This window comes from Somniosus microcephalus, chromosome 30 (assembly GCF_052327205.1).
Source record: "Somniosus microcephalus isolate GS21.2 chromosome 30, FLI_Smic_1.0, whole genome shotgun sequence".
In the NCBI taxonomy this organism is placed as follows: Eukaryota; Metazoa; Chordata; class Chondrichthyes; order Squaliformes; family Somniosidae; genus Somniosus; species Somniosus microcephalus.
The window spans coordinates 8,340,022-8,352,181 of NC_141016.1; the positions used below are offsets into that span (position 1 = coordinate 8,340,022).

Consider the following 12,160-nt stretch of genomic DNA (forward strand, 5'->3'; position numbering starts at 1 on the left):
GTCGGTCTGTGTGTGTCGGTCTGTGTGTGTCGGTCTGTGTGTGTCGGTCTGTGTGTGTCGGTCTGTGTGTGTCGGTCTGTGTGTGTCGGTCTGTGTGTGTCGGTCTGTGTGTGTCGGTCTGTGTGTGTCGGTCTGTGTGTGTCGGTCTGTGTGTGTCGGTCTGTGTGTGTCGGTCTGTGTGTGTCGGTCTGTGTGTGTCGGTCTGTGTGTGTCGGTCTGTGTGTGTCGGTCTGTGTGTGTCGGTCTGTGTGTGTCGGTCTGTGTGTGTCGGTCTGTGTGTGTCTGTCTGTGTGTGTCTGTCTGTGTGTGTCTGTCTGTGTGTGTCTGTCTGTGTGTGTCTGTCTGTGTGTGTCTGTCTGTGTGTGTCTGTCTGTGTGTGTCTGTCTGTGTGTGTCTGTCTGTGTGTGTCTGTCTGTGTGTGTCTGTCTGTGTGTGTCTGTCTGTCTGTGTGTGTCTGTCTGTGTGTGTCTGTCTGTGTGTGTCTGTCTGTGTGTGTCTGTCTGTGTGTGTCTGTCTGTGTGTCTGTCTGTGTGTGTCTGTCTGTGTGTGTCTGTCTGTGTGTGTCTGTCTGTGTGTGTCGGTCTGTGTGTGTCTGTCTGTGTGTGTCTGTCTGTGTGTGTCTGTCTGTGTGTGTCTGTCTGTGTGTGTCTGTCTGTGTGTGTCTGTCTGTGTGTGTCTGTCTGTGTGTGTCTGTGTGTGTGTGTCTGTGTGTGTCTGTCTGTGTGTGTCTGTCTGTGTGTGTCTGTCTGTGTGTGTCTGTCTGTGTGTGTCTGTCTGTGTGTGTCTGTCTGTGTGTGTCTGTCTGTGTGTCTGTCTGTGTGTGTCTGTCTGTGTGTGTCTGTCTGTCTGTGTCTGTCTGTCTGTGTCTGTCTGTCTGTGTCTGTCTGTCTGTGTCTGTCTGTCTGTGTCTGTCTGTCTGTGTCTGTCTGTCTGTGTCTGTCTGTCTGTGTCTGTCTGTCTGTGTCTGTCTGTCTGTGTCTGTCTGTCTGTGTCTGTCTGTCTGTGTCTGTCTGTGTGTCTGTCTGTGTGTCTGTGTGTGTGTCTGTCTGTGTGTGTCTGTCTGTGTGTGTCTGTCTGTGTGTGTCTGTCTGTGTGTGTCTGTCTGTGTGTGTCTGTCTGTGTGTGTCTGTCTGTCTGTGTCTGTCTGTGTGTGTCTGCCTGTCTGTGTCTGCCTGTCTGTGTCTGCCTGTCTGTGTCTGCCTGTCTGTGTCTGCCTGTCTGTGTCTGCCTGTCTGTGTCTGCCTGTCTGTGTCTGCCTGTCTGTGTCTGCCTGTCTGTGTCTGCCTGTCTGTGTCTGCCTGTCTGTGTCTGCCTGTCTGTGTCTGCCTGTCTGTGTCTGCCTGTCTGTGTCTGCCTGTCTGTGTCTGTCTGTCTGTGTCTGTGTGTCTGTCTGTGTCTGTCTGTGTCTGTCTGTGTCTGTCTGTCTGTGTCTGTCTGTCTGTGTCTGTCTGTCTGTGTCTGTCTGTCTGTGTCTGTCTGTCTGTGTCTGTCTGTCTGTGTCTGTCTGTCTGTGTCTGTCTGTCTGTGTCTGTCTGTCTGTGTCTGTCTGTCTGTGTCTGTCTGTCTGTCTGTCTGTGTGTGTCTGTCTGTGTCTGTCTGTCTGTCTGTGTCTGTCTGTCTGTGTCTGTCTGTCTGTGTCTGTCTGTCTGTGTCTGTCTGTCTGTGTCTGTCTGTCTGTCTGTGTCTGTCTGTCTGTGTCTGTCTGTCTGTCTGTGTCTGTCTGTCTGTGTCTGTCTGTGTGTGTCTGTCTGTCTGTGTCTGCCTGTCTGTGTCTGCCTGTCTGTGTCTGTCTGTGTGTGTCTGTCTGTGTGTGTCTGTCTGTGTGTGTCTGTCTGTGTGTGTCTGTCTGTCTCTGTCTGTCTGTGTGTGTCTGTGTGTGTCTGTGTGTGTCTGTCTGTGTCTGTCTGTGTCTGTCTGTGTCTGTCTGTGTCTGTCTGTGTCTCTGTCTGTGTGTGTCTGTGTCTGTCTGTCTGTGTGTGTCTGTCTGTGTCTGTCTGTCTGTGTCTGTCTGTCTGTGTCTGTCTGTCTGTGTGTGTCTGTCTGTCTGTGTCTGTCTGTCTGTCTGTGTCTGTCTGTCTGTGTCTGTCTGTCTGTGTGTGTCTGTCTGTCTGTCTGTCTGTGTCTGTCTGTCTGTGTCTGTCTGTCTGTGTCTGTCTGTCTGTGTCTGTCTGTGTCTGTCTGTCTGTGTCTGTCTGTCTGTGTCTGTCTGTGTCTGTCTGTCTGTCTGTGTCTGTCTGTCTGTGTCTGTCTGTCTGTCTGTCTGTGTCTGTCTGTGTCTGTCTGTGTGTGTCTGTCTGTCTGTGTCTGCCTGTCTGTGTCTGCCTGTCTGTGTCTGTCTGTGTGTGTCTGTCTGTGTGTGTCTGTCTGTGTGTGTCTGTCTGTGTGTGTCTGTCTGTCTCTGTCTGTCTGTGTGTGTCTGTCTGTGTGTGTCTGTGTGTGTCTGTGTGTGTCTGTCTGTGTCTGTCTGTGTCTCTGTCTGTGTCTCTGTCTGTGTGTGTCTGTCTGTGTGTGTCTGTCTGTGTCTGTCTGTCTGTGTCTGTCTGTCTGTGTGTGTCTGTCTGTCTGTGTCTGTCTGTCTGTGTCTGTCTGTCTGTCTGTCTGTGTCTGTCTGTCTGTGTCTGTCTGTCTGTGTCTGTCTGTCTGTGTCTGTCTGTGTCTGTCTGTCTGTCTGTGTCTGTCTGTGTGTGTCTGTCTGTCTGTGTCTGTCTGTCTGTCTGTGTCTGTCTGTCTGTGTCTGTCTGTCTGTGTCTGTCTGTCTGTGTCTGTCTGTCTGTGTCTGTCTGTCTGTGTCTGTCTGTCTGTGTCTGCCTGTCTGTGTCTGCCTGTCTGTGTCTGCCTGTCTGTGTCTGTCTGTCTCTGTCTGTCTGTGTGTGTCTGTCTGTGTGTCTGTGTGTGTCTGTGTGTGTCTGTGTGTGTCTGTCTGTGTCTGTCTGTCTGTGTGTGTCTGTCTGTGTCTGTCTGTCTGTGTCTGTCTGTCTGTGTGTGTCTGTGTGTGTCTGTCTGTGTCTGTCTGTGTGTGTCTGTCTGTGTGTCTCTGTCTGTGTCTGTCTGTCTGTGTCTGTCTGTCTGTGTCTGTCTGTCTGTGTCTGTCTGTCTGTGTCTGTCTGTCTGTGTCTGTCTGTCTGTGTCTGTCTGTCTGTGTCTGTCTGTCTGTGTCTGTCTGTCTGTGTCTGTCTGTCTGTGTCTGTCTGTCTGTGTCTGTCTGTCTGTGTCTGTCTGTGTCTGTCTGTCTGTCTGTGTCTGTCTGTCTGTGTCTGTCTGTCTGTGTCTGTCTGTCTGTGTCTGTCTGTCTGTGTCTGTCTGTCTGTGTCTGTCTGTCTGTGTCTGTCTGTCTGTGTCTGTCTGTCTGTGTCTGTCTGTCTGTGTCTGTCTGTCTGTGTCTGCCTGTCTGTGTCTGCCTGTCTGTGTCTGCCTGTCTGTGTCTGCCTGTCTGTGTCTGCCTGTCTGTGTCTGCCTGTCTGTGTCTGCCTGTCTGTGTCTGCCTGTCTGTGTCTGCCTGTCTGTGTCTGCCTGTCTGTGTCTGCCTGTCTGTGTCTGCCTGTCTGTGTCTGCCTGTCTGTGTCTGCCTGTCTGTGTCTGCCTGTCTGTGTCTGCCTGTCTGTGTCTGCCTGTCTGTGTCTGCCTGTCTGTGTCTGCCTGTCTGTGTCTGCCTGTCTGTGTCTGCCTGTCTGTGTCTGCCTGTCTGTGTCTGCCTGTCTGTGTCTGCCTGTCTGTGTCTGCCTGTCTGTGTCTGCCTGTCTGTGTCTGCCTGTCTGTGTCTGCCTGTCTGTGTCTGCCTGTCTGTGTCTGCCTGTCTGTGTCTGCCTGTCTGTGTCTGCCTGTCTGTGTCTGCCTGTCTGTGTCTGCCTGTCTGTGTCTGCCTGTCTGTGTCTGCCTGTCTGTGTCTGCCTGTCTGTGTCTGCCTGTCTGTGTCTGCCTGTCTGTGTCTGTCTGTCTGTGTCTGTCTGTCTGTGTCTGTCTGTGTCTGTCTGTGTCTGTCTGTCTGTGTCTGTCTGTCTGTGTCTGTCTGTCTGTGTCTGTCTGTCTGTGTCTGTCTGTCTGTGTCTGTCTGTCTGTGTCTGTCTGTCTGTGTCTGTCTGTCTGTGTCTGTCTGTCTGTGTCTGTCTGTCTGTGTCTGTCTGTCTGTGTCTGTCTGTCTGTGTCTGTCTGTGTCTGTCTGTGTCTGTCTGTCTGTCTGTGTCTGTCTGTCTGTCTGTGTCTGTCTGTCTGTGTCTGTCTGTGTCTGTCTGTCTGTGTCTGTCTGTCTGTGTCTGTCTGTGTCTGTCTGTCTGTGTCTGTCTGTCTGTGTCTGTCTGTCTGTGTCTGTCTGTCTGTGTCTGTCTGTCTGTGTCTGTCTGTCTGTGTCTGTCTGTCTGTGTCTGTCTGTCTGTGTCTGTCTGTCTGTGTCTGTCTGTCTGTGTCTGTCTGTGTCTGTCTGTCTGTCTGTGTCTGTCTGTGTCTGTCTGTCTGTCTGTGTCTGTCTGTCTGTCTGTGTCTGTCTGTCTGTGTCTGTCTGTCTGTCTGTGTCTGTCTGTCTGTGTCTGTCTGTCTGTCTGTGTCTGTCTGTCTGTGTCTGTCTGTCTGTGTCTGTCTGTCTGTGTCTGTCTGTCTGTGTCTGCCTGTCTGTGTCTGCCTGTCTGTGTCTGCCTGTCTGTGTCTGCCTGTCTGTGTCTGCCTGTCTGTGTCTGCCTGTCTGTGTCTGCCTGTCTGTGTCTGCCTGTGTGTGTCTGCCTGTGTGTGTCTGTCTGTCTCTGTCTGCCTGTGTGTGTCTGTCTGTGTGTCTGTCTGTCTGTGTGTGTCTGTCTGTGTGTGTCTGTCTGTGTGTGTGTGTCTGTCTGTGTCTGTCTGTCTGTGTCTGTCTGTCTGTGTCTGTCTGTCTGTGTCTGTCTGTCTGTGTCTGTCTGTCTGTCTGTGTCTGTCTGTCTGTGTCTGTCTGTCTGTGTCTGTCTGTCTGTGTCTGTCTGTGTCTGTCTGTCTGTGTCTGTCTGTCTGTGTCTGTCTGTCTGTGTCTGTCTGTCTGTGTCTGTCTGTCTGTCTGTGTGTGTCTGTCTGTCTGTGTCTGTCTGTCTGTGTCTGCCTGTCTGTGTCTGCCTGTCTGTGTCTGTCTGTGTGTGTCTGTCTGTCTCTGTCTGTCTGTGTGTGTCTGTCTGTGTGTGTCTGTCTGTCTGTGTGTGTCTGTCTGTCTGTGTGTGTCTGTCTGTCTGTGTGTGTCTGTCTGTCTGTGTGTGTCTGTCTGTGTGTGTCTGTCTGTGTGTGTCTGTCTGTGTGTGTCTGTCTGTGTGTGTCTGTCTGTCTGTCTGTCTGTGTGTCTGTCTGTGTGTCTGTCTGTGTGTGTCTGTCTGTCTGTCTCTGTCTGTCTGTGTGTGTCTGTCTGTGTGTGTCTGTCTGTGTGTGTCTGTCTGTGTGTGTCTGTCTGTCTGTCTGTGTGTGTCTGTCTGTCTGTGTCTCTGTCTGTCTGTCTGTGTGTGTCTGTCTGTCTGTGTGTGTCTGTCTGTGTCTGCCTGTCTGTGTCTGCCTGTCTGTGTCTGCCTGTCTGTGTCTGCCTGTCTGTGTGTGTCTGTCTGTGTGTGTCTGTCTGTCTGTCTGTCTGTGTGTCTGTCTGTGTGTGTCTGTCTGTGTGTGTCTGCCTGTCTGTGTCTGCCTGTCTGTGTCTGCCTGTCTGTGTCTGTCTGTCTGTGTGTGTCTGTGTCTGCCTGTCTGTGTCTGCGTCTGTCTGTCTGTGTGTCTGTCTGTCTGTGTGTCTGTCTGTGTCTGCCTGTCTGTGTCTGTCTGTCTGTGTGTGTCTGTCTGTCTGTCTGTGTGTCTGTGTCTGTCTGTCTGTGTCTGTCTGTCTGTCTGTGTCTGTCTGTCTGTGTCTGTCTGTCTGTGTCTGTCTGTCTGTGTCTGTCTGTCTGTGTCTGTCTGTCTGTGTCTGTCTGTCTGTGTCTGTCTGTCTGTGTCTGTCTGTCTGTGTCTGTCTGTCTGTGTCTGTCTGTCTGTGTCTGTCTGTCTGTGTCTGTCTGTCTGTGTCTGTGTCTGTCTGTCTGTGTCTGTCTGTCTGTGTCTGTCTGTCTGTGTCTGTCTGTCTGTGTCTGTCTGTCTGTGTCTGTCTGTCTGTGTCTGTCTGTCTGTGTCTGTCTGTCTGTGTCTGTCTGTGTCTGTCTGTCTGTGTCTGTCTGTCTGTGTCTGTCTGTCTGTGTCTGTCTGTCTGTGTCTGTCTGTCTGTCTGTGTCTGTCTGTCTGTGTCTGTCTGTCTGTGTCTGTCTGTCTGTGTCTGTCTGTCTGTGTCTGTCTGTCTGTGTCTGTCTGTCTGTGTCTGTCTGTGTCTGTCTGTCTGTGTCTGTCTGTCTGTCTGTGTCTGTCTGTCTGTCTGTGTCTGTCTGTCTGTCTGTGTCTGTCTGTCTGTGTCTGTCTGTCTGTGTCTGTCTGTCTGTGTCTGTCTGTCTGTGTCTGTCTGTCTGTGTCTGTCTGTCTGTGTCTGTCTGTCTGTGTCTGTCTGTCTGTCTGTCTGTGTCTGTCTGTCTGTGTCTGTCTGTCTGTGTCTGTCTGTGTCTGTCTGTCTGTGTCTGTCTGTCTGTGTCTGTCTGTCTGTCTGTGTCTGTCTGTCTGTGTCTGTCTGTCTGTGTCTGTCTGTCTGTGTCTGTCTGTCTGTGTCTGTCTGTCTGTGTCTGTCTGTCTGTGTCTGTCTGTCTGTGTCTGTCTGTCTGTGTCTGTCTGTCTGTGTCTGTCTGTCTGTGTCTGTCTGTCTGTCTATCTGTCATCGCGTGTGCGTTGCGGGTATGCACTCGAAAGTTACAGGGCGTACCTATGCGCGCGTTACCTCCAAAGAAAGCTTACGCTTCCGAGACGGTTTTAAGCGTATTTACGTTTCGGCCGGGCTAAAATTGCGCCCGCGGTATCCCAAAAACCTTCAACATTCCGCTCATTAGCATCTCATTATCCGCTCATTAGCGACAGAGTGACCTCGAGCTCGACCAATCGTACGCCGGGTTGCTGGCGTGTGCCGCCGGGCCAATCGGTGCGTGTGGGGCCGGGCTTTATCGTTCTGAACCGAGGTGAGTCGCCGCCATCTTGATTCCAAACTTTTCCTTTCTTTTTCCCGCTTTCTGCGTCTTAAAAAAAAACGTTGCTTTTAAAACACATTGTTTTTTAAAAAAATGATTTAGAAAGTAATTAACTTATCTAATCTCATTAATTTTCCTACCTTTCCCCGTTTTTCCAGGTAGGCCTAGAAGCCTCGGCGTCTCCTCCGCACCCACGCCCGAGCTAGGCACCTCCCGGCCCCACTCAAAGGCTGGAGCGCCTAGCCTCAGCCCAGCGCCGCTCGGGTGCGCGCGCAGCAGGAGCTGAGACGTCTCTCTCTGCCGGGGCTTGCTGAGCGTCCAGCGTTACCCTGGCAACGGGCGCAATCGGCGGTCTTCACCTCGGGGGGAGGCGGCCGCGACCCTCGGGGGGGGGGGGGGGGGGCCGCGACCCTCGGGGGAGGGGGGGGCCGCGCGCGCAGCAGGAGCAGCTGAGACGCGGCGTCTCTCTCTCTGGCTTGGTCAGCGTCACGGTTGCCCTGGCAACCGGGCCCGCCGGCCGAGAGAGACGCCGCGTCTCAGCTCCTGCTGCGCGCGCAATCGGCGGTCTTCACCTCCGGGGGGGGGGGGGGGGGGGGGGCGCGACCCTCGGGGGCCGCGATCCTCGGGGGGGGGGGGCGCCCGCCGCCCTCCCTCCCCTCCGCCCTCCATCCCCCGCCCTCCCTCCCTTCCCCTGCCCTCCCTTCCCCCCTCTCTCCCTTCCTTCCCCCCTCCCCCCGCCCTCCCTTCCCCGCCCTCCCTCTCTTCCCCCCACCCCTCCCCTCCCTCTCTTCCCCCCAGTCGCTCTCTCTCTTCCCCCCAGTCGCTCTCTCTCTCTCTTCCAACAACAACATTCCCTCGAAAAAGCCTCGGCACCGCCGGGCACTTCAGCTAGTCTATCTATGTACCTGAGCATTCAGCAGGCCAGGAAGCTGGAAGTGGACCTGCTCTCCCCCGTCTCACTTTATCAGTTCTTTAAAGGGGTTCGCTTGTCATCCTTTGCCCAGCTTTGATGGAAGGGTCTCCAGCTGAAATGCGAACCTATTTTTACCGTTCACGGTTCAGATACGGACGGTGCTGCGATGCATTTCCAGCATTTGCCCTTTTTGTTTGGCATTTACCAATTGTGGTTTCTTGGTCTCTCCAAATTCAACTCTCTCACCATTGTCTCGGTTTCTAGGATTATGGTTCCATAAGCCCCAGGTCTCCTCTGGTGCCGTACGCAAGTGGCCGTGATTCACACATGAGCCTCCACAGTGAACGACTGCAGGCTTTTTAAGTCTCGAAGAACACAACAACTGAGCCAGATCCCGCCTCATTTGAGATTCACCTGCTCTCGGAAGTCAGACACCAACCCAATTTTCCCTTCGCTGAGCCAAGGGGCTGTGGTAAGAACATAAGGAACAGGAGCAGGAATAGGCCACTTAGCCCCTCGAGCCTGCTCCGCCATTCAATAAGATCATGGCTGATCTTGGACTCAAAGCCACTTCCCCGCCCGCTCCCCATAACCCTTCACTCCCTTATCTTGCAAAAAATCTGTCTATCTCCACTTTAAATGTATTTAATGACCCAGCCTCCACGGCTCTCTGGGGCAGAGAATTCCACAGATTTACGACCCTCTGAGAGAAGAAATTCCTCCTCATCTCAGTTCTAAAAGGGCGACTCTTTATTCTGAAACTGTGCCCAGAGTTCTAGATTTCTCCACGAGGGGAAACATCCTCTCTGCATCTACCTTGTCGCGCCCCCTCAAGTATCTTATATGTTTCAATAAGATCACCTCTCATTCTTCTAAATTCCAATGAGTATAGGCCCAACCTGCTCAACCTTTCCTCATAAGTCAACCCCCTCATCTCTGGAGTTAACCGAGTGAATCGTCTCTGAACTGCATCCAGTGCAAGCATATCCTTCCTTAAATAAGTAAACGGCACTGCCACTATTGTTGCGTTGACTGAGATGACCTAACTCACCACAGACCAGGGATGGAACTGAAGACCTTCCCGTTGACTATATACTGACCCATTGGCGAGCACAGTCCTGCAACGAGAGGGTTGTCCTATGAGGAGAGATTTGAGTAGATTGGGCTTATATTCGCTGGAGTTTAGAAGAACGAGAGGTGATCTCATTGAAATGTTTAAAATTCTTAGAGGGCTTGACAGGGTAGATGCGGAGAGACTGTTTCCCCTGGCTGGAGAGTCTAGAGCTAGGGGTCATATTCTCAGAATAAGAGGTCGGCCATTTAGGACTGAGATGAGGAGAAATTTCTTCACTCAAAGGTTGTGAATCTTTGGAATTCTCTCCCCCAGAGTGCTGTGGGTGTCCAGTCGATGCGTATGTTCAGGAGAGCGCGATAGATTTTTGGGCACTAAGAGGATCAAGGGATCTGGGGATAGGGAGGGAAAGTGGAGTTGAGGTCGAAGTTCAGCCACGATCCTAGTGTCAGCTGTGGCTCAGTGGGCAGCACCCTCGCCTCTGAGTCAGAAGGTTGTGGGTTCAAGTCCCACTCCAGGGACTTGAGCACATAAAGCTAGGCTGACACTCCAGTGCAGTGCTGAGGGAGAGCTGCACTGTCAAGAGGTGCCGTCTTTCGAATGAGACGTTAAACCGAGGCCCCATCTGCCCTCTCAGGTGGACGTAAAAGATCCCATGGCACTATTTCGAAGAAGAGCAGGGGAGTTATCCCCGGTGTCCTGGGCCAATATTTATCCCTCAACCAACATAACAAAAACAGATCATCAGGTCATTATCACATTGCTGTTTGTGGGAGCTTGCTGTGTGTAAATTGGCTGCTGTGTTTCCCACATTACAACAGTGACTCTACTTCAAAACTACTTCATTTGCTGTAAAGCGCTTTGAGACGTCCGGCGGTAAATGCAAGTCTGTCTTTCTTTATTTATTGAATGGTGGAGCAGGCTCGAGGGGCCAAATGACCTACTCCTGCTTCTATTTATGTTCATTTTGCAGACAGTAGGTGATACGATTCTGTGATTGTACACAGTGAGCTTGGGCCAAGCAGCGACAACTGCAATTCTTGTGCAAATGTTACCAGGGTGACAGAAGGTCGTCTTACTTCTGACCTCGTCTTCTTTGATGTAGGAGGTTCTTAATCAATACTTCGGTGTCAGGGCCTGTATATTTAAATGTTTTACACGTTCTACTGCAGCTCATTTGATATTCGAGGTGCAAATAAAAACATAAGCAAACCCTGGAACTAATTCCAGAGCCAACCATATGGAAAGTCTGCTAATTCAGTCAAGTAATGGCAAAAGGGGAATGAAGGCAAAATAGGATCTGGAAATTAATGTCATTTATTAGTTTTCTGTAATTCTTTCCCTGTATGTTGGTTTTAGCTTCCGAGAACACGTTTATTTTTGGACAAAGTTTTGAGTAAGTGCTCACGTTATTTTACATTACATGATAAATGCTCCCCCTTGCTTACCTGGCAATGCCTTCATGCCCCGAATTATCTCCTTCCTTCTCTCCTGCATGGAAATCCTGTCTTCACACATCAGGAGCGCAAACATCACCAGAGAAACAAACTGGCTGGTGTACGCCTGGGTGAAAACAGAAGGGAGTAAATAAAACCAGCGCTGGCTAAACTCAAATGCTTTGGTGGTGTTCAGAGAACACAAAGGTGGCAGGCTGCGCTCGCACTTAATGTCAATAATACGAACTAATTTCTCATTATGTGGCTCGGTGTCAAATGTTTTGTCTTGTAACACTCCTGTGAAGCGCCTTGGGACGATTTACTTGGTTAAAGGCGGTGTAAATACAAGTTGTTGTTGCTGAACTGTAGATAGAAGTTGTTACAAATCTCATCATCATGAAGAAACGACTCATGAAATAACACTGGACGGCCAGCTGGTGGCGCCGTCCAAGGAGTAGGAGTATAAATACTTGGGCGTGGGCCTAGCTTGTCCAGGGACATTTTGTAAGACAGGAACTAGTGAAGTACAACTAGACCTCCATGTTTTGAAACAAGTTGATTAAAGCCTTTCTTTATACTCAAACCAAGTGCATAGTGAGTTTTATTACGTCAGAAGTCATCTCAATGTAGTGTCAGAAACCGACAGGCTCCTTTCCGACAGCTGCCTGCAAGCTAAGTAAACATCCTAAAGTGTCATCACTTTTGTGAGTGAGTAACTAAAGGGCAGGGTGGGGGTGGGGGTGGGGGGAAGATTACAAGGGAATTGACAGCAGCCAGGACACACGAGCAAATCCATGCAAGTTCAGCAACGTGTCTAATGTAGATAGGATTAATTTAGTCCCCAACTCAGCACACATCTTGACAGGACAGAGGATTCAAACCCTGGGACTGTTCACCTGGGCTCGACACCGAAGAAGTGCAGTGCAAAGAAACACCGTGTCAGAGGAAAGGGGGTTTCACGGCAGCTCACGGAGTAAATCTATCATGCGGTGTGGTACGAAGCTTACAGGCCAGCGAGGTCCCTGGTTCGGTCCCCTCTCTAACCAGAAAAGGGGAAAATAGCACCAATGGTTCCTGATGGGACGGGAGGGTCGTCGAAGTGAAACGGTAACCCCGTTTCTCTCTCCACAGATGCTGCCCGACCTGCTGAGCATTTCCAGCATTTTCTGTTTTATATTGAAGGTGTTTCACTGTACTGGGCACACAAGGTGATTGACTGCTGACTGGAAAGGTTAAAAAGAAACCCAACATGACCAGACGTAGGCCTTGGAGCCCACAGTGACTGGGTCACTCTGCACATTTCTCGTACTTAGCTTTACCCTTTATTGAAGTGACCTTAAATTTAAAAAAAGTAGTTGTACCAGCAGAGTGAATGAGAGCCACGTGGAGCCAATAACCATCACATTTAAAAAGTACAGGAAACTTTCTGGTATCCGGCACCGACGGGACCGAGCTGGTGCCGTACCATCAAAGCTGCCGTAGAAACCAGCGTTAATGTTAAAACATACGGAGCTTTTGAGCTCCGTGTGAATCAACAAACCCTACAGCTTCAAAACAGTCGGCCGCAGCTTAAAAGCGTCTCTGTAGCTAAGCAACAGCTTCAGCTAGACCTTGCAGAGCCTGACTGGAAAAAAAAAGCAACGAGAAGTAAAAAAACTTATAGGAAACGGCTCCTGAATTTTGCCGGTAGATAGAGCTTTCCGGACATTTAACCTCC

At 51.0% G+C, this 12,160-nt stretch overlaps 1 protein-coding gene across 2 annotated transcripts in view; it reads right to left on the reverse strand.

Annotated features, from left to right (window-relative positions):
- The window catches only part of LOC147097906 (glutamine--fructose-6-phosphate aminotransferase [isomerizing] 1), a 117,181-nt gene that overhangs the window by 33,274 nt on the left and 71,747 nt on the right, over positions 1-12,160 (reverse strand). For both annotated transcript variants that reach the window (XM_085970962.1, XM_085970961.1), the window contains one exon: positions 10,456-10,570. In XM_085970962.1, the coding sequence (XP_085827088.1) occupies positions 10,456-10,570 (115 nt within the window). The remainder of the gene's footprint in view (positions 1-10,455; positions 10,571-12,160) is intronic.